This window comes from Oncorhynchus mykiss, chromosome 2 (assembly GCF_057628025.1).
Source record: "Oncorhynchus mykiss isolate SJ-2025 chromosome 2, ASM5762802v1, whole genome shotgun sequence".
Classification (NCBI taxonomy): Eukaryota; Metazoa; Chordata; class Actinopteri; order Salmoniformes; family Salmonidae; genus Oncorhynchus; species Oncorhynchus mykiss.
In genome coordinates this window covers 103,717,308-103,740,363 of record NC_143023.1, presented here as the reverse complement: position 1 = coordinate 103,740,363, position 23,056 = coordinate 103,717,308, and the positions used below count along the sequence as shown (strand labels likewise).

General features: G+C 41.4%; 1 protein-coding gene across 4 annotated transcripts in view; it reads right to left on the bottom strand.

Annotated features, from left to right (window-relative positions):
- The window catches only part of hexa (hexosaminidase subunit alpha), a 54,859-nt gene that overhangs the window by 5,540 nt on the left and 26,263 nt on the right, over positions 1–23,056 (bottom strand). Inside the window, exons 9-13 of one of the 4 annotated variants that reach the window (XR_016490358.1) lie at positions 13,421–13,507; positions 13,168–13,240; positions 10,024–10,694; positions 1,065–1,155; positions 220–327 (exon numbers count right to left, since the gene is read on the bottom strand). Coding sequence is in view for 2 of the 4 variants with exons in the window: in XM_036961273.2 (XP_036817168.1) it covers positions 220–327; positions 1,065–1,155; positions 10,024–10,204; positions 13,168–13,240; positions 13,421–13,507 (540 nt within the window). In the remaining 2 variants the exon portion in view is untranslated. The remainder of the gene's footprint in view (positions 1–219; positions 328–1,064; positions 1,156–10,023; positions 10,695–13,167; positions 13,241–13,420; positions 13,508–23,056) is intronic. The other 3 variants (XM_036961273.2, XR_016490360.1, XM_090214772.1) reach the window with 3 other exon arrangements.

Below are 23,056 nucleotides of genomic sequence, written 5' to 3'. Positions count from 1 at the left end.
CATGAGACCAACACTTCACATGTTGCGTTTATATTTTTGTTCAGTGTAGATTTTCATTTTGATTTCTTTAAAGTAACAGCAGTAAATAAATATACTCTACATTTGGTGTGCAACCAAAGTAGTTTGACATTATAACGCTTGCAGAGCTGTCTAATAGGGAAACGTATACAGGCTATCTGGGCTAGAGAGGAGAGTCATCATATTAACATAACCCTGTACCTCAGTAGCCTGCAGCGGAAGTCCACGAGGCGAGGGAAGGCGTCGATCACACTGGAGGTCATCCTCTCATCACTCCACAATCGCTCTCCAGCAGCACTCGCCCTCGGCCTACACACACACACACACACACACACACACACACACACCTTGTTACCGTATTTAGATTCTTGCCTGTTATTATTTCTGTTTGAAAAATGTCCCTAGGGGCCCTGGTCAGAAGTAGTGTACTATATATAGGGAATAGGGTTCTATAGGGCCCTGGTTAACAGTAAGGCATATAGGGAATAGGGTTCTATAGGGCCCTGGTCAACAGTAGTGTACTATATATAGGGAATAGGGTTCTATAGGGCTCTGGTCTAAAGTAGTGCACTATATAGGGAATAGGGTTCTATAGGGCCCTGGTCAACAGTAGTGCACTATATATAGGGAATAGGGTTCTATAGGGCCCTGGCAACAGTAGTGTACTATATATAGGGAATAGGGTTCTATAGGGCCCTGGTCAACAGTAGTGTACTATATATAGGGAAAAGCGTTCTATAGGGCTCTGGTCTAAAGTAGTGCACTATATAGGGAATAGGGTTCTATAGGGCCCTGGTCAACAGTAGTGCACTCTATATAGGGAATAGGGTTCTATAGGGCCCTGGTCAACAGTAGTGCACTATATAGGGAATAGGGTTCTATAGGGCCCTGGTCAACAGTAGTGTACTATATATAGGGAATAGGGTTCTATAGGGCCCTGGTCTACAGTAGTGTACTATATAGGGAATAGGGTTCTATAGGGCCCTGGTCAACAGTAGTGCACTTTATAGGGAACAGGGTTATATTTGGGACTCTTTTCTATTTACCAGAGACGAGGAGAGAGGTTGGTAGCATCAACATACTCTCCCCACATGCACACCTCTCCACCAATCACCAGTTTCTTCTGCTGCTCTGTACCTGTGGAGGTAAAGTACATAGGATAGTACATACTGCACCTGCCCACAACAACACAGCACAACACCCCCACAACACAGCACATCACAACACCACAACACAACGGCACAACAACACGGCACAACACAACACAACACCACAGCACAACAACACGGCACAACACAACGGCACAACAACACGGCACAACAACACGGCACAACACAACAACACAACATGGCACAACACCACAACAACACGGCACAACACAACACACCACAACGGCACAACACAACACAACACCACGGCACAACAACACGGCACAACACAACGGCACAACAACATGGCACAACACCACAACAACACGGCAAAACACAACACAACAACACGGCACAACAACACGGCACAACACAACATGGCACAACACCACAACACAACAACAACACGGCACAACACAACGGCACAACACAACAACATGGCACAACACAACAACATGGCACAACAACACAACAACAACACGGCAGGGCACGACGACAAAACGTCATGGCACGACAACAAAACGTCATGGCACGACAACAAAACGTCATGGCACGACAACAACACGTCATGGCACGACAACAAAACGTCATGGCACGACAACAAAACGTCATGGCACGACAACAAAACGTCATGGCACGACAACAAAACGTCATGGCACGACAACAACACGTCATGGCACGACAACAAAACGTCATGGCACGACAACAAAACGTCATGGCAAGACAACAAAACGTCATGGCACGACAACAAAACGTCATGGCACGACAACAAAACGTCATGGCAAGGCAACAAAACGTCATGGCAAGGCAACAAAACGTCATGGCAAGACAACAACACAGCAGGGCAACAAAACGTCAGTGCAAGACAACAAAACGTCATGGCACGACAATAAAACGTCATGGCACGACAACAAAACGTCATGGCAAGACAACAAAACGTCATGGCACGACAAAACGTCATGGCACGACAACAAAACGTCATGGCACGACAACAACACGGCAGGGCAACAAAACGTCATGGCACGGCAACAAAACGTCATGGCACGGCAACAAAACGTCATGGCAAGGCAACAAAACGTCATGGCAAGGCAACAAAACGTCATGGCACGACAACAACACGTCATGGCACGGCAACAAAACGTCATGGCAAGGCAACAAAACGTCATGGCAAGGCAACAAAACGTCATGGCACGACAACAAAACGTCATGGCACGACAACAAAACGTCATGGCACGACAACAAAACGTCATGGCAAGGCAACAAAACGTCATGGCAAGGCAACAAAACGTCATGGCAAGGCAACAAAACGTCATGGCACGACAACAAAACGTCATGGCAAGACAACAACACGGCAGGGCAACAAAACGTCATGGAACGACAACAAAACGTCATGGCAAGACAACAACACGGCAGGGCAACAAAACGTCATGGAACGACAACAAAACGTCATGGCACGACAACAAAACGTCATGGCAAGACAACAAAACGTCATGGCACGACAACAAAACGTCATGGCAAGACAACAAAATGTCATGGCAAGACAACACGGCAGGGCAACAAAACGTCATGGCAAGACAACAAAACGTCATGGCAAGACAACACGGCAGGGCAACAAAACGTCATGGCACGACAACAAAACGTCATGGCACGACAACAAAACGTCATGGCACAACAACAAAACGTCATGGCACGACAACAACACGGCAGGGCAACAAAACGTCATGGCACGACAACAAAACGTCATGGCACGACAACAACACGTCATGGCAAGGCAACAAAACGTCATGGCAAGACAACAACACGGCAGGGCAACAAAACGTCATGGCACGACAACAAAACGTCATGGCACGACAACAACACGTCATGGCACGACAACAAAACGTCATGGCAAGGCAACAAAACGTCATGGCACGGCAACAAAACGTCATGGCAAGGCAACAAAACGTCATGGCAAGACAACAAAACGTCATGGCAAGGCAACAAAACGTCATGGCACGACAACAAAACGTCATGGCACGACAACAAAACGTCATGGCACGACAACAAAACGTCATGGCAAGACAACAAAACGTCATGGCAAGGCAACAAAACGTCATGGCAAGGCAACAAAACGTCATGGCACGACAACAACACGTCATGGCAAGGCAACAAAACGTCATGGCAAGGCAACAAAACGTCATGGCAAGGCAACAAAACGTCATGGCACGACAACAAAACGTCATGGCAAGACAACAAAACGTCATGGCACGACAACAACACGTCATGGCAAGGCAACAAAACGTCATGGCAAGGCAACAAAACGTCATGGCAAGGCAACAAAACGTCATGGCACGACAACAACACGTCATGGCAAGGCAACAAAACGTCATGGCAAGGCAACAAAACGTCATGGCAAGGCAACAAAACGTCATGGCACGACAACAACACGTCATGGCAAGACAACAAAACGTCATGGCAAGGCAACAAAACGTCATGGCAAGGCAACAAAACGTCATGGCACGACAACAACACGTCATGGCAAGGCAACAAAACGTCATGGCAAGGCAACAAAACGTCATGGCAAGGCAACAAAACGTCATGGCAAGGCAACAAAACGTCATGGCACGACAACAACACGTCATGGCAAGGCAACAAAACGTCATGGCAAGGCAACAAAACGTCATGGCACGACAACAACACGTCATGGCAAGGCAACAAAACGTCATGGCACGGCAACAAAACGTCATGGCACGGCAACAAAACGTCATGGCACGGCAACAAAACGTCATGGCAAGGCAACAAAACGTCATGGCAAGGCAACAAAACGTCATGGCAAGGCAACAAAACGTCATGGCAAGACAACAAAACGTCATGGCAAGGCAACAAAACGTCATGGCACGACAACAAAACGTCATGGCAAGGCAACAAAACGTCATGGCACGACAACAAAACGTCATGGCAAGGCAACAAAACGTCATGGCACGACAACAAAACGTCATGGCACGACAACAAAACGTCATGGCAAGGCAACAAAACGTCATGGCAAGGCAACAAAACGTCATGGCACGACAACAAAACGTCATGGCACGACAACAAAACGTCATGGCACGACAACAAAACGTCATGGCAAGGCAACAAAACGTCATGGCAAGGCAACAAAACGTCATGGCAAGGCAACAAAACGTCATGGCAAGGCAACAAAACGTCATGGCACGACAACAAAACGTCATGGCACGACAACAAAACGTCATGGCACGACAACAAAACGTCATGGCACGACAACAAAACGTCATGGCACGACAACAAAACGTCATGGCACGACAACAAAACGTCATGGCAAGGCAACAAAACGTCATGGCAAGGCAACAAAACGTCATGGCAAGGCAACAAAACGTCATGGCAAGGCAACAAAACGTCATGGCACGACAACAAAACGTCATGGCACGACAACAAAACGTCATGGCACGACAACAAAACGTCATGGCAAGGCAACAAAACGTCATGGCAAGGCAACAAAACGTCATGGCAAGGCAACAAAACGTCATGGCACGACAACAACACGTCATGGCAAGGCAACAAAACGTCATGGCACGACAACAAAACGTCATGGCAAGGCAACAAAACGTCATGGCACGGCAACAAAACGTCATGGCAAGGCAACAAAACGTCATGGCAAGGCAACAAAACGTCATGGCAAGGCAACAAAACGTCATGGCACGACAACAAAACGTCATGGCAAGGCAACAACACGTCATGGCAAGGCAACAAAACGTCATGGCAAGGCAACAAAACGTCATGGCACGGCAACAAAACGTCATGGCACGACAACAAAACGTCATGGCACGACAACAAAACGTCATGGCACGGCAACAAAACGTCATGGCAAGGCAACAAAACGTCATGGCAAGGCAACAAAACGTCATGGCAAGGCAACAAAACGTCATGGCACGACAACAAAACGTCATGGCACGACAACAAAACGTCATGGCACGACAACAAAACGTCATGGCAAGGCAACAAAACGTCATGGCAAGGCAACAAAACGTCATGGCAAGGCAACAAAACGTCATGGCAAGGCAACAAAACGTCATGGCACGACAACAAAACGTCATGGCACGACAACAAAACGTCATGGCACGACAACAAAACGTCATGGCACGACAACAAAACGTCATGGCACGACAACAAAACGTCATGGCACGACAACAAAACGTCATGGCAAGGCAACAAAACGTCATGGCACGACAACAAAACGTCATGGCACGACAACAAAACGTCATGGCAAGGCAACAAAACGTCATGGCAAGGCAACAAAACGTCATGGCACGACAACAACACGTCATGGCAAGGCAACAAAACGTCATGGCACGACAACAAAACGTCATGGCAAGGCAACAAAACGTCATGGCACGGCAACAAAACGTCATGGCAAGGCAACAAAACGTCATGGCAAGGCAACAAAACGTCATGGCACGGCAACAAAACGTCATGGCAAGGCAACAAAACGTCATGGCAAGGCAACAAAACGTCATGGCAAGGCAACAAAACGTCATGGCAAGGCAACAAAACGTCATGGCACGGCAACAAAACGTCATGGCAAGGCAACAAAACGTCATGGCAAGGCAACAAAACGTCATGGCACGACAACAAAACGTCATGGCACGGCAACAAAACGTCATGGCAAGGCAACAAAACGTCATGGCAAGGCAACAAAACGTCATGGCAAGACAACAAAACGTCATGGCAAGGCAACAAAACGTCATGGCAAGGCAACAAAACGTCATGGCACGACAACAAAACGTCATGGCAAGGCAACAAAACGTCATGGCACGACAACAAAACGTCATGGCAAGGCAACAAAACGTCATGGCACGGCAACAAAACGTCATGGCAAGACAACAAAACGTCATGGCAAGGCAACAAAACGTCATGGCAAGGCAACAAAACGTCATGGCACGACAACAAAACGTCATGGCAAGGCAACAAAACGTCATGGCAAGGCAACAAAACGTCATGGCACGACAACAAAACGTCATGGCAAGGCAACAAAACGTCATGGCAAGGCAACAAAACGTCATGGCACGACAACAAAACGTCATGGCAAGACAACAACACGGCAGGGCACGACAACAAAACGTCATGGCACGACAACAAAACGTCATGGCACGACAACAACACGTCATGGCACGACAACAAAACGTCATGGCAAGGCAACAAAACGTCATGGCAAGGCAACAAAACATCATGGCACGACAACAAAACGTCATGGCACGACAACAAAACGTCATGGCAAGGCAACAAAACGTCATGGCAAGGCAACAAAACGTCATGGCAAGGCAACAAAACGTCATGGCAAGGCAACAAAACGTCATGGCAAGGCAACAAAACGTCATGGCAAGGCAACAAAACGTCATGGCAAGGCAACAAAACGTCATGGCAAGGCAACAAAACGTCATGGCAAGGCAACAAAACGTCATGGCAAGACAACAAAACGTCATGGCAAGGCAACAAAACGTCATGGCAAGGCAACAAAACGTCATGGCAAGACAACAAAACGTCATGGCAAGGCAACAAAACGTCATGGCAAGGCAACAAAACGTCATGGCACGGCAACAAAACGTCATGGCACGGCAACAAAAGGTCATGGCACGACAAGCCAGCCGCACCAATGTGTCGGAGGCTACACCGTGCACCTGGCAACCTTGGCTAGCGCGCACTGCGCCCGGCCCGCCACAGGAGTCGCTGGTGCGCGATGAGACAAGGAGATCCCTACCGACCAATCCCTAACCCTATCCCTAACCCGGACGACGCTAGGCCAATTGTGCGTCGCCCCACGGACCTCCCGGTCACTGCCGGTTACGACAGAGCCTGGGCGCGAACCCAGGGACTCTGATGGCACAGCTGGCGCTGCAGTACAGCGCCCTTAACCACTGCGCCACCCGGGGGGCAGTTCATGATATTTCTGACCTACTAGAGCTACCCCGGTCAAAACGTAAATGTTGTTTTTGTGAAGTAAAAACGTCAAGGAGCAACAACGGCTCAGCAGCAAAGTGGAAGACCACACAAGCTCACAGACCGGGACCGCCCAGTGCTGAAGTGCGTAGCACATAAAACTTGTCTGTCCTCAGTTGCCAGACTCACTACAGAGTTAGAAACTGCCTCTGGAAGCAACGTCAGCATTAGAACTGTTTGTCGGGAACTTCATGAAATGGGTTTCCATGGCTGAGCAGCCGCACACAAGCCTAAGATCACCATGCGCAATGCCAAGCATCGACTTCAGTGGTGTAAAGCTCGCTGCCATGAGAGCAGTGGAAATGCGTTCTCTGGAGTAATGAATCACGCTTCACCATCTGGCAGTCCGACAGATGAATCTGGGTTCGGCGGATGCCAGGAGAACATTACCAGCTGGAATGCATAGAGTCAACTGTAAAGTTTGTTGGGAGGAGGTTCAGGCTGGGCCCCTTAGTTCCAGTGAAGGGAAATGTTAATGCTACAACATACAATGACATTCTAGACGATTCTGTGCTTCCAACTTCGTGGTAACAGGTTGGAGAAGGTCCTTTCCTGTTTCAGCATGACAATGCCCCCGTGCACAAAGCAAGGTCCATACAGAAATGGTTTGTCGAGATCGGTGTGAAAGAACCCAGTCAAAAACATTTAGGATGAATTGGAATGCCGACTGCGAGCCAGGCCTAATCGCCCAACATTAGTGCCCGACCTCACTAATGCTCTTGTGGCTGAATGGAAGCAAGTCCCTGCAGCAATGTTCCAAAATCTAGTGGAAAGCCTTCCCAGAAGAGTAGAGGCTGTTATAGCAGCAATGTTCCTACATCTAGTGGAAAGCCTTCCCAGAAGAGTAGAGGCTGTTATAGCAGCAATGTTCCAACATCTAGTGGAAAGCCTTCCCAGAAGAGTGGAGGCTGTTATAGCAGCAATGTTCCTACATCTAGTGGAAAGCCTTCCCAGAAGAGTGGAGGCTGTTATAGCAGCAAAGCGGGGGACCAACTCAATATTAATGGCTTCCCAGAAGAGTGGATGCTGTTATAGCAGCAAAGCTGGGGACAAACTCAATATTAATGGCTTCCCAGAAGAGTGGAGGCTGTTATAGCAGCAAAGGGGGACCAACTCAATATTAATGCCTTCCCAGAAGAGTAGAGGCTGTTATAGCAGCAAAGGGTGGGGACCAACTCAATATTAATGCCCATGATTTTGGAATGAGATGTTGGACCAGCTGGTGTCCACAGACTACATGACCAAAAGCGTACTTGTGCTATATTATATTACCCATAGACCTTTAGACCAGTCTCCTACTATAATAATAACCACATTACAGTGGGACAAAAAAAGTATTTAGCCAGCCACCAATTGTGCAAGTTCTCCCATTTAAAAAGATGAGAGAGGCCTGTAATTTTCATCATAGGTACACTTCAACTATGACAGACAAAATGAGAAAAAAAATCCAGATAATCACATTAGGATTTTTAATGAATTTATTTGCAAATTATGGTGGGAAAAAAGTATCTCAATACTTTGTTATATACCCTTTGTTGGCAATGACAGCGGTCAAACGTTTTCTGTAAGTCTTCACAAGGTTTTCACACACTGTTGCTGGTATTTTGGCCCATTCCTCCATGCAGATCTCCTCTAGAGCAGTGATGTTTTGGGGCTGTTGCTGGGCAACACGGACTTTCAACTCCCTCCAAAGACTTTCTATGGGGTTGTGATCTGGAGACTGGCTAGGCCACTCCAGGACCTTGAAATGCTTCTTACGAAGCCACTCCGTCGTTGCCCTGGCGGTGTGTTTGGGATCATTGTCATGCTGAAAGACCCAGCCACGTTTCATCTTCAATGCCCTTGCTGATGGAAGGAGGTTTTCACTCAAACTCTCACGATACATGGCCCCATTCATTCTTTCCTTTACACGGATCAGTCGTCCTGGTCCCTTTGAAGAAAAACAGCCCCAAAGCATGTTTCCACCCCCATGCTTCACAGTAGGTATGGTGTTCTTTGGATGCAACTCAGCATTCTTTGTCCTCCAAACACGACGAGTTGAGTTTTTACCAAAAAGTTATATTTTGGTTTCATCTGACCATATGACATTCTCCCAATCTTCTTCTGGATCATCCAAATGATCCAAACTTCAGACGGGCCTGGACATGTACTGGCTTAAGCAGGGGGACACGTCTGGCACTGCAGGATTTGAGTCCCTGGCGGTGTAGTGTGTTACTGATGGTAGGCTTTGTTACTTTGGTCCCAGCTCTCTGCAGGTCATTCACTAGGTCCGTGTGGTTCTGGGATTTTTGCTCACCATTCTTGTGATCATTTTGACCCCAAGGGGTGAGATCTTGCGTGGAGCCCCAGATCGAGGGAGATTATCAGTGGTCTTGTATGTCTTCCATTTCCTAATAATTGCTCCCACAGTGGATTTCTTCAAAACAAGCTGCTTACCTATTGCAGATTCAGTCTTCCCAGCCTGGTGCAGGTCTACAATTTTGTTTCTGGTGTCCTTTGACAGCTCTTTGACGGTTTGAGGTTGTGGACAGGTGTATTTTATACTGATAACAAGTTCAAACAGGTGCCATTAATACAGGTAACGAGTGGAGGAAGAAGTTACAGGTCTGTGAGAGACAGAAATCTTGCTTGTTTGTAGGTGATCAAATACTTAATTTCCACCATCATTTGCAAATAAATTCATTAAAAATCCTACAATGTGATTTTCTGGATTTTTTGGAAAGGTAAAGGTATCAATGTGTTTTCCGTTTTACTGTATTTGCTACCTTTTGAACACATCGATTTGATACCGTTCCATTAATTTCATTCCCACCATTACATTAAACCTGTTCACCAATTTTAAAGTGACACCAGCTTCTGCACACACCAGTGAAGTTGAGTGGCTGTATGGTGTAGTATTTTTCCCAGTCCTGTCCGTAGTCGATGTGGTTGATGTACCAGGGGGCAGCCAGTATGACCCTGTACCCAGCCAGGGTGATGCTACTCAACTCCTGTTGTATCTGACCAGGGCTCCCCTTCCAGATGTGGAGCACCGTGTCCACTGGGATCTGAGGCAGGGTAGAAAACAAGTGCCATGTACACCGCCGTTCAAAAGTTTGGGGTCACTTAGAAATGTCCTTGTTTGTTTTAAAGAAAATCACTTTTTTTGTCCATTAAAATAACATCAAATTGATCAAAAATACAGTGTAGGCATTGTTAATGTTGTAAATGACTATTGTAGCTGGAAACGGCAGATTTTTAATGGAATATCTGCATAGGTGTACAGAGGCTCATTATCAGCAACGATCACACCTGTGTTCCAATGGCATGTCGTGTTTTCTAATCCAAGTTTAATATTTTTAAAAGGCTAATTGAACATTAGAAAACCATTTTGCAAATATTTTAGTACAGCTGAAAACTGTTGTACTGATTAAAGAAGCAATAAAACTGGCCTTCTTTAGACTGGTATCTGGAGCATCAGCATTTGTGGATTTGATTACAGGCTCAAAATGGCCAGCAACAAAGACTTCTTCTGAAACTCGCCAGTCTCTTCTTGTTCTGAGAAATGAAGGCTATTCCATGTGAGAAATTGCCAAGAAACTGAAGCTCTCGTACAACATTGTGTCCTACTCCCTTCACAGAACAGCACAAACTGTCTCTAATCAGAATAGAAAGGGGAGTGGGAGGCCCCGGTGCACAGCTGAGCGAGAGGACAAGTACATTAGAGTGTCTAGTTTGAGAAACAGACACCTCACAAGTCCTCAACTGGCAGCTTCATTAAATAGTACCCGCAAAACACCAGTCTCAACGTCAACAGTGAAGAGGCGACTCCGGGATGCAGGCCTTCTAGGCAGAGTTCCTCTGTCCAGTGTCTGTGTTCTTTTGGCTAATAAAAAGAAGAGATTTAGATGGGCAGTCTGAGATATGGTTTTATCTTTGCAACTCTGCCTAGAAGGCCAGCATCCCAGAGTCGCCTCTTCACTGTTGACCTTGAGACTGGTCTCCTCTTTTTTTGTTTTGAAAGTACTTGTAACAACAAAATCAAAAGTATTTAATCCCAACCGGTGGGAACAATAACCACATCAGCCTGAGTGCTGGTCCATGGTTGACAACCACAAGTAGGGGAGTGTGGGGTAAGTTGAGACATTTTTTACATTCAGCATCACTCTGCCAAGGAAAATATAGTATTCTTTCTAACAAAGAGATCTACCTATGTGGTGTATCCCTGGAAATAAATCAGAATTAATGTAAACATAAGTTTTGAAAACATACCTTGTCCAAAAAAAAGTGGTCTCTTGGTACAACACGGTACGTTGTACAGGGTACGTTGAGCTGCCTAAACATTTCTGTATTGAATTAAATATTACTACTGCCACCTTTAAACCATGTCTATCTTTATTTCCCAAACACTTTTTTAAAACACTTTTAACATAGGCCAGGCCCTGTTACCTCATATCCCAGCGATAATGCCTACAACACGCTTGGTCAATTTGCTCAACTTGTCATTGGCTCAACTTACCCCAAGGCCATTGGCTCAACTTACCCCAAGGCAAACATGTTGACTATATTAGCCCACGGCTAGAAGGATGCCTCTTCATTCTAGGTTTAGGACCACATATTGAAGCTGATAGAGACACCAACTGATGTATAAAACAATCTTACAATTATTTACTTTAGATACAAGCATCTTGAAACCTGTAACACAATTGATTTGGTAAATTAATTTGACTTGTTGAAAATCCGTTTTTTGGACCTAACTTGTTTACCACTTTTACCATGTGGTTTCTTCCTTCAGACTCCATGAAATGATCACCAATTCTTAAATATTACCTAAAATAATTAATTTTGTGTATGGTTTCCTAGAAACAAGGGTGGCTCAACTTACCCCTAAGGCTCAGGTTTCCCCACTCTCCCCTATACATATTCCAACTAGACACACTATTCACTGCAAAGTTAACTGATTGTGCAGATGGCTTCTTGCCGCTAAAACACGGTGACATGCTGTTTTTCTGATCCTTGTATGTTTATTTCATTTCACCCCTTAGGTCTGAGTGGATGACAATGATTATTATTACTATGAAAAACATATGATCACAGACATCTAATAGTTAACTGCACATAGCACTTTTCTTCACTGCAAACTGTCCCACTCCACACTGTCCCACTCCACTCCACTCCACACTGTCCCACTCCACTCCACACTGTCCCACTCCACTCCACACTGTCCCACTCCACTCCACACTGTCCCACTCCACCCCACTCTATTCACCCCACTCTATCCACCCCACTCTATCCACTCCACCCACCCCACTCTATTCACCCCACTCTATTCCCTATTCACCCCACTCTATTCCCTATTCACCCCACTCTATTCCCTATTCACCCCACTCTATTCCCTATTCACCCCACTCTATTCACCCCACTCTATTCACCCCACTCTATTCACCCCACTCTATCCACTCCACCCACCCCACTCTATTCACCCCACCCACCCCACTCTATTCACCCCACTCTATCCACTCCACCCACCCCACACTATTCATACCGCACTGGCCACTCCACTCTGTTTTACTCCACACTAGTTAAGCGGTTCTAACCCTTGAAAGCAAGGGGCCAGACAGTATAGTATCTAGCCCAGTCATGAGTAGGTCCAGGCTGGTCTAGGTACCAAGGAGAGGCCAGGACGACCCTGAGGCCTGCCTTGGTCACCCTGCGGACCTCACACAGGTAGCACCCTCCCTTCCACACCTCCACCACTGACAGAGAGCTGCAACACAGCTGAAACACAACCAATCTGGAGAACCCTGCTCTGGCGCAGCAGGAGAAACAGCCTACTGCATGAAGACCACCCTCAGTCTAGAGACAGCCTCTGATGTTTTATCAAAATAGAAGGATCTAGGTAATATCACAGTGAGAGGACCCGGCACAGAGGTCCCTAGTCAAATCATGTGTAATTGGAAAGTGTCTGGGTGTTTACATTAGGGTGATACAGGTACAGACCATATGATCTGGGTGTTTACATTATACTTACTTTTTCATGGTAGTCAAACACGTCCTGCCAGACTATGGCTGTCTTGTTGAGTCCCTTAGTAATGTTCACCATACTGGAAGATACAAACACACAGACCTCTGTAGCATCCCCAACTTAAACCGAGCCAGTCCCAGAGCAGCCCACCACTACGTCCTATTTTCATTTCATTATCTTGGAAATAAATTGTGTCCATTTTTTAGGTGTATTTCTGCACCATACAGGTCTCCATTTTGGTCCTTTTTTGTCCACTAACTTTTCCATGTAGTAGGATTCCAGTTTTGTGTAGTCAGTTCCAAACCCCATCTTCAGCATGAAGCCTCGGACATCAGGGTTGGACTTCCTGTGAGAAACAACACATTACAATATGATCATTCTCGGGTCAAGTACTGGGGTGTATTTATTCTGCCGATTCTGTTGCAAAAAAGGAACTAAAACAAGAGTTTCTATTGGACAAATTCAGGTAAGTCCCTCCCTGTTTTTTTCCGTTTGCCTTTTCACAAAACATTTGCAACAGACACGGCAGAATGAATACACCCTTGGAAGTTTGTGCAAGCTAAAGTACAATACATCTGACGGTTATGTATTCAAGCTATAGTACATCTGACGGTTATGTATTCAAGCTAAAGTACAATACATCTGATGGTTATGTATTCAAGCTATAGTACATCTGACGGTTATGTATTCAAGCTATAGTACATCTGATGGTTATGTATTCAAGCTATAGTACATCTGACGGTTATGTATTCAAGCTAAAGTACAATACATCTGATGGTTATGTATTCAAGCTATAGTACATCTGATGGTTATGTATTCAAGCTATAGTACATCTGATGGTTATGTATTCAAGCTATAGTACATCTGATGGTTATGTATTCAAGCTATAGTACATCTGACGGTTATGTATTCAAGCTATAGTACATCTGACGGTTATGTATTCAAGCTATAGTACAACACATCTGATGGTTATGTATTCAAGCTATAGTACATCTGACGGTTATGTATTCAAGGTATAGTACATCTGACGGTTATGTATTCAGGCTATAGTACATCTGACGGTTATGTATTCAAGCTATAGTACATCTGACAGTTATGTATTCAAGCTATAGTACATCTGATGGTTATGTATTCAAGCTATAGTACATCTGACGGTTATGTATTCAGGCTATAGTACATCTGATGGTTATGTATTCAAGCTATAGTACATCTGACGGTTATGTATTCAGGCCATAGTACATCTGATGGTTATGTATTCAAGCTATATGTATTCAAGCTATAGTACAATACATCTGATGGTTATGTATTCAAGCTATAGTACATCTGACAGTTATGTATTCAGGCTATAGTACAATACATCTGATGGTTATGTATTCAAGCTATAGTACAATACATCTGATGGTTATGTATTCAAGCTATAGTACATCTGACAGTTATGTATTCAAGCTATAGTACATCTGATGGTTATGTATTCAAGCTATAGTACATCTGACGGTTATGTATTCAAGCTATAGTACATCTGACAGTTATGTATTCAAGCTATAGTACATCTGATGGTTATGTATTCAAGCTATAGTACATCTGACGGTTATGTATTCAAGCTATAGTACAATACATCTGACGGTTATGTATTCAGGCTATAGTACATCTGACGGTTATGTATTCAAGCTATAGTACAATACATCTGACGGTTATGTATTCAAGCTATAGTACATCTGACGGTTATGTATTCAAGCTATAGTACATCTGACGGTTATGTATTCAAGCTATAGTACATCTGACGGTTATGTATTCAAGCTATAGTACATCTGACGGTTATGTATTCAAGCTATAGTACATCTGATGGTTATGTATTCAAGCTATAGTACATCTGACGGTTATGTATTCAAGCTATAGTACATCTGACGGTTATGTATTCAAGCTATAGTACATCTGACGGTTATGTATTCAAGCTATAGTACATCTGACGGTTATGTATTCAAGCTATAGTACATCTGACGGTTATGTATTCAAGCTATAGTACAATACATCTGATGGTTATGTATTCAAGCTATAGTACAATACATCTGATGGTTATGTATTCAAGCTATAGTACAATACATCTGATGGTTATGTATTCAAGCTATAGTACATCTGATGGTTATGTATTCAAGCTATAGTACATCTGATGGTTATGTATTCAAGCTATAGTACATCTGATGGTTATGTATTCAAGCTATAGTACATCTGACGGTTATGTATTCAAGCTATAGTACATCTGACGGTTATGTATTCAAGCTATAGTACATCTGACGGTTATGTATTCAAGCTATAGTACATCTGACAGTTATGTATTCAAGCTATAGTACATCTGACGGTTATGTATTCAAGCTATAGTACATCTGACGGTTATGTATTCAAGCTATAGTACATCTGACGGTTATGTATTCAAGCTATAGTACATCTGACGGTTATGTATTCAAGCTATAGTACATCTGACGGTTATGTATTCAAGCTATAGTACATCTGACGGTTATGTATTCAGGCTATAGTACAATACATCTGATGGTTATGTATTCAAGCTATAGTACATCTGACGGTTATGTATTCAGGCTATAGTACAATACATCTGATGGTTATGTATTCAAGCTATAGTACATCTGACGGTAATGTATTCAAGCTATAGTACATCTGATGGTTATGTATTCAAGCTATAGTACATCTGACGGTTATGTATTCAGGCTATAGTACAATACATCTGACGGTAATGTATTCAAGCTATAGTACATCTGATGGTTATGTATTCAAGCTATAGTACATCTGATGGTTATGTATTCAGGCTATAGTACATCTGACAGTTATGTATTCAAGCTATAGTACATCTGACAGTTATGTATTCAAGCTATAGTACATCTGATGGTTATGTATTCAAGCTATAGTACATCTGACGGTTATGTATTCAAGCTATAGTACATCTGACGGTTATGTATTCAAGCTATAGTACATCTGACGGTTATGTATTCAAGCTATAGTACAATACATCTGACGGTTATGTAATCAAGCTAAAGTACAATACATCTGATGGTTATGTATTCAAGCTATAGTACAATACATCTGATGGTTATGTATTCAAGCTATAGTACAATACATCTGATGGTTATGTATTCAAGCTATAGTACATCTGACGGTAATGTATTCAAGCTATAGTACATCTGATGGTTATGTATTCAAGCTATAGTACATCTGACGGTTATGTATTCAAGCTATAGTACATCTGACGGTAATGTATTCAAGCTATAGTACATCTGATGGTTATGTATTCAAGCTATAGTACATCTGACGGTTATGTATTCAAGCTATAGTACATCTGACGGTTATGTATTCAAGCTATAGTACAATACATCTGATGGTTATGTATTCAAGCTATAGTACATCTGACGGTTATGTATTCAGGCTATAGTACAATACATCTGATGGTTATGTATTCAAGCTATAGTACATCTGACGGTAATGTATTCAAGCTATAGTACATCTGATGGTTATGTATTCAAGCTATAGTACATCTGACGGTAATGTATTCAAGCTATAGTACATCTGATGGTTATGTATTCAAGCTATAGTACATCTGACGGTTATGTATTCAAGCTATAGTACAATACATCTGACGGTTATGTATTCAGGCTATAGTACAATACATCTGATGGTTATGTATTCAAGCTATAGTACATCTGACGGTAATGTATTCAAGCTATAGTACATCTGACGGTTATGTATTCAAGCTATAGTACAATACATCTGACGGTAATGTATTCAAGCTATAGTACATCTGACGGTTATGTATTCAAGCTATAGTACAATACATCTGATGGTTATGTATTCAAGCTATAGTACATCTGATGGTTATGTATTCAAGCTATAGTACATCTGACGGTTATGTATCCAAGCTATAGTACAATACATCTGACGGTTATGTATTCAGGCTATAGTACAATACATCTGATGGTTATGTATTCAAGCTATAGTACATCTGACAGTAATGTATTCAAGCTATAGTACATCTGACGGTTATGTATTCAAGCTATAGTACAATACATCTGACGGTAATGTATTCAAGCTATAGTACATCTGACAGTTATGTATTCAAGCTATAGTACATCTGACGGTTATGTATTCAAGCTATAGTACATCTGACGGTTATGTATTCAAGCTATAGTACATCTGACTGTTATGTATTCAAGCTATAGTACATCTGATGGTTATGTATTCAAGCTATAGTACATCTGACGGTTATGTATTCAAGCTATAGTACATCTGATGGTTATGTATTCAAGCTATAGTACATCTGATGGTTATGTATTCAAGCTATAGTACATCTGACGGTTATGTATTCAGGCTATAGTACAATACATCTGATGGTTATGTATTCAAGCTATAGTACATCTGACGGTTATGTATTCAAGCTATAGTACAATACATCTGATGGTTATGTATTCAAGCTATAGCACATCTGACGGTTATGTATTCAAGCTATAGTACATCTGACGGTTATGTATTCAAGCTATAGTACATCTGACGGTTATGTATTCAAGCTATAGTACAATACATCTGATGGTTATGTATTCAAGCTATGGTACATCTGACGGTTATGTATTCAAGCTATAGTACATCTGATGGTTATGTATTCAAGCTATAGTACATCTGACGGTTATGTATTCAAGCTATAGTACATCTGATGGTTATGTATTCAAGCTATAGTACATCTGACGGTTATGTATTCAAGCTATAGTACAACACATCTGATGGTTATGTATTCAAGCTATAGTACATCTGACGGTTATGAATTCAAGCTATAGTACATCTGACGGTAATGTATTCAAGCTATAGTACATCTGATGGTTATGTATTCAAGCTATAGTACATCTGACGGTTATGTATTCAAGCTATAGTACAACACATCTGATGGTTATGTATTCAAGCTATAGTACATCTGATGGTTATGTATTCAAGCTATAGCACATCTGACGGTTATGAATTCAAGCTATAGTACATCTGACGGTAATGTATTCAAGCTATAGTACATCTGATGGTTATGTATTCAAGCTATAGTACATCTGACGGTTATGTATTCAAGCTATAGTACATCTGACGGTTATGTATTCAAGCTATAGTACAATACATCTGATGGTTATGTATTCAAGCTATAGTACATCTGACGGTTATGTATTCAAGCTATAGTACATCTGACGGTTATGTATTCAAGCTATAGTACATCTGACGGTTATGTATTCAAGCTATAGTACATCTGACAGTTATGTATTCAAGCTATAGTACATCTGACGGTTATGTATTCAAGCTATAGTACATCTGACGGTAATGTATTCAAGCTATAGTACATCTGATGGTTATGTATTCAAGCTATAGTACATCTGACGGTTATGTATTCAAGCTATAGTACATCTGACGGTTATGTATTCAAGCTATAGTACATCTGACAGTTATGTATTCAAGCTATAGTACATCTGACGGTTATGTATTCAAGCTATAGTACATCTGACGGTAATGTATTCAAGCTATAGTACATCTGATGGTTATGTATTCAAGCTATAGTACATCTGACGGTTATGTATTCAAGCTATAGTACATCTGATGGTTATGTATTCAAGCTATAGTACATCTGATGGTTATGTATTCAAGCTATAGTACATCTGATGGTTATGTATTCAAGCTATAGTACATCTGACGGTTATGTATTCAAGCTATAGTACATCTGACGGTTATGTATTCAGGCTATATGTATTCAAGCTATAGTACAATACATCTGATGGTTATGTATTCAAGCTATATGTATTCAAGCTATAGTACAATACATCTGACGGTTATGTATTCAAGCTATAGTACAATACATCTGACGGTTATGTATTCAAGCTATATGTATTCAAGCTATAGTACAATACATCTGATGGTTATGTATTCAAGCTATATGTATTCAAGCTATAGTACAATACATCTGACTGTTATGTATTCAAGCTATAGTACATCTGACAGTTATGTATTCAAGCTATAGTACATCTGACGGTTATGTATTCACGCTATATGTATTCAAGCTATAGTACAATACATCTGATGGTTATGTATTCAGGCTATAGTACATCTGACGGTTATGTATTCAGGCTATAGTACATCTGACGGTTATGTATTCACGCTATAGTACATCTGACGGTAATGTATTCAAGCTATAGTACATCTGACGGTTATGTATTCAAGCTATAGTACATCTGACGGTTATGTATTCAAGCTATAGTACATCTGACGGTTATGTATTCAAGCTATAGTACATCTGACAGTTATGTATTCACGCTATAGTACATCTGACGGTTATGTATTCACGCTATAGTACATCTGACGGTTATGTATTCAGGCTATAGTACATCTGACGGTTATGTATTCAAGCTATAGTACAATACATCTGATGGTTATGTATTCAGGCTATAGTACATCTGACGGTTATGTATTCAGGCTATAGTACATCTGACAGTTATGTATTCAAGCTATAGTACAATACATCTGACGGTTATGTATTCAAGCTATAGTACATCTGACGGTTATGTATTCAAGCTATAGTACATCTGACGGTTATGTATTCACGCTATAGTACATCTGACGGTTATGTATTCAGGCTATAGTACATCTGACGGTTATGTATTCAAGCTATAGTACATCTGACGGTTATGTATTCAAGCTATAGTACAATACATCTGACGGTTATGTATTCAAGCTATAGTACATCTGACGGTTATGTATTCAAGCTATAGTACATCTGACGGTTATGTATTCACGCTATAGTACAATACATCTGACGGTTATGTATTCAGGCTATAGTACATCTGACGGTTATGTATTCAAGCTATAGTACATCTGACGGTTATGTATTCACGCTATAGTACATCTGACGGTTATGTATTCAAGCTATATGTATTCAAGCTATAGTACAATACATCTGATGGTTATGTATTCAAGCTATAGTACATCTGACGGTTATGTATTCAAGCTATATGTATTCAAGCTATAGTACAATACATCTGACTGTTATGTATTCAAGCTATAGTACATCTGACAGTTATGTATTCAAGCTATAGTACATCTGACGGTTATGTATTCAAGCTATAGTACATCTGACTTATGTATTCAAGCTATAGTACATCTGACGGTAATGTATTCAAGCTATAGTACATCTGACGGTTATGTATTCAAGCTATAGTACATCTGACGGTTATGTATTCAAGCTATAGCACATCTGACGGTTATGTATTCAAGCTATAGTACATCTGACGGTTATGTATTCAAGCTATAGTACATCTGACAGTTATGTATTCAAGCTATAGTACATCTGACGGTTATGTATTCAAGCTATAGTACATCTGACGGTTATGTATTCAAGCTATAGTACATCTGACGGTTATGTATTCAAGCTATAGTACAATACATCTGATGGTTATGTATTCAAGCTATAGTACAATACATCTGACGGTTATGTATTCAAGCTATAGTACATCTGACGGTTATGTATTCAAGCTATAGTACATCTGACGGTTATGTATTCAAGCTATAGCACATCTGACGGTTATGAATTCAAGCTATAGTACATCTGATGGTTATGTATTCAAGCTATAGTACATCTGACAGTTATGTATTCAAGCTATAGTACAATACATCTGACGGTTATGTATTCAAGCTATAGTACATCTGATGGTTATGTATTCAAGCTATAGTACAATACATCTGATGGTTATGTATTCAAGCTATAGTACATCTGACGGTTATGTATTCAAGCTATAGTACATCTGACGGTTATGTATTCACGCTATAGTACATCTGACGGTTATGTATTCAAGCTATAGTACAATACATCTGATGGTTATGTATTCAAGCTATAGTACATCTGACGGTTATGTATTCAAGCTATAGTACATCTGACGGTTATGTATTCAAGCTATAGTACATCTGACAGTTATGTATTCAAGCTATAGTACATCTGACGGTTATGTATTCAGGCTATAGTACATCTGACGGTTATGTATTCAAGCTATAGTACAATACATCTGATGGTTATGTATTCAAGCTATAGTACATCTGACGGTTATGTATTCAAGCTATAGTACATCTGACGGTTATGTATTCAAGCTATAGCACAATACATCTGACGGTTATGTATTCAGGCTATAGTACATCTGACGGTTATGTATTCAAGCTATAGTACAATACATCTGATGGTTATGTATTCAAGCTATAGTACATCTGACGGTTATGTATTCAAGCTATAGTACATCTGATGGTTATGTATTCAAGCTATAGTACATCTGATGGTTATGTATTCAAGCTATAGTACATCTGATGGTTATGTATTCAAGCTATAGTACATCTGACGGTTATGTATTCAAGCTATAGTACATCTGACGGTTATGTATTCAAGCTATAGTACATCTGACGGTTATGTATTCAAGCTATAGTACAATACATCTGATGGTTATGTATTCAAGCTATAGTACATCTGACGGTTATGTATTCAAGCTATAGTACAATACATCTGATGGTTATGTATTCAAGCTATAGTACATCTGACGGTTATGTATTCAAGCTATAGTACATCTGATGGTTATGTATTCAAGCTATAGTACATCTGACGGTAATGTATTCAAGCTATAGTACAATACATCTGATGGTTATGTATTCAAGCTATAGTACATCTGACGGTTATGTATTCAGGCTATAGTACATCTGACGGTTATGTATTCAAGCTATAGTACATCTGATGGTTATGTATTCAAGCTATAGTACATCTGACGGTTATGTATTCAAGCTATAGTACATCTGACGGTTATGTATTCAAGCTATAGTACATCTGACGGTTATGTATTCAGGCTATAGTACATCTGACGGTTATGTATTCAAGCTATAGTACAATACATCTGATGGTTATGTATTCAAGCTATAGTACAATACATCTGACGGTTATGTATTCAAGCTATAGTACATCTGACGGTTATGTATTCAGGCTATAGTACATCTGATGGTTATGTATTCAAGCTATAGTACATCTGACGGTAATGTATTCAAGCTATAGTACATCTGACGGTTATGTATTCAAGCTATAGTACATCTGACGGTTATGTATTCAAGCTATAGTACATCTGACGGTTATGTATTCAAGCTATAGTACATCTGACGGTTATGTATTCAAGCTATAGTACAATACATCTGATGGTTATGTATTCAAGCTATAGTACAATACATCTGACGGTTATGTATTCAAGCTATAGTACATCTGACGGTTATGTATTCAGGCTATAGTACATCTGATGGTTATGTATTCAAGCTATAGTACATCTGACGGTAATGTATTCAAGCTATAGTACATCTGACGGTTATGTATTCAGGCTATAGTACATCTGACGGTTATGTATTCAAGCTATAGTACATCTGACGGTTATGTATTCAAGCTATAGTACATCTGATGGTTATGTATTCACGCTATAGTACATCTGACGGTTATGTATTCAGGCTATAGTACATCTGACGGTTATGTATTCAGGCTATAGTACATCTGATGGTTATGTATTCAAGCTATAGTACAATACATCTGACGGTTATGTATTCAAGCTATAGTACATCTGATGGTTATGTATTCAAGCTATAGTACATCTGACGGTTATGTATTCAGGCTATAGTACATCTGACGGTTATGTATTCAAGCTATAGTACATCTGACGGTTATGTATTCAAGCTATAGTACATCTGACGGTTATGTATTCAAGCTATAGTACATCTGACGGTTATGTATTCAAGCTATAGTACAATACATCTGACGGTTATGTATTCAAGCTATAGTACATCTGATGGTTATGTATTCAAGCTATAG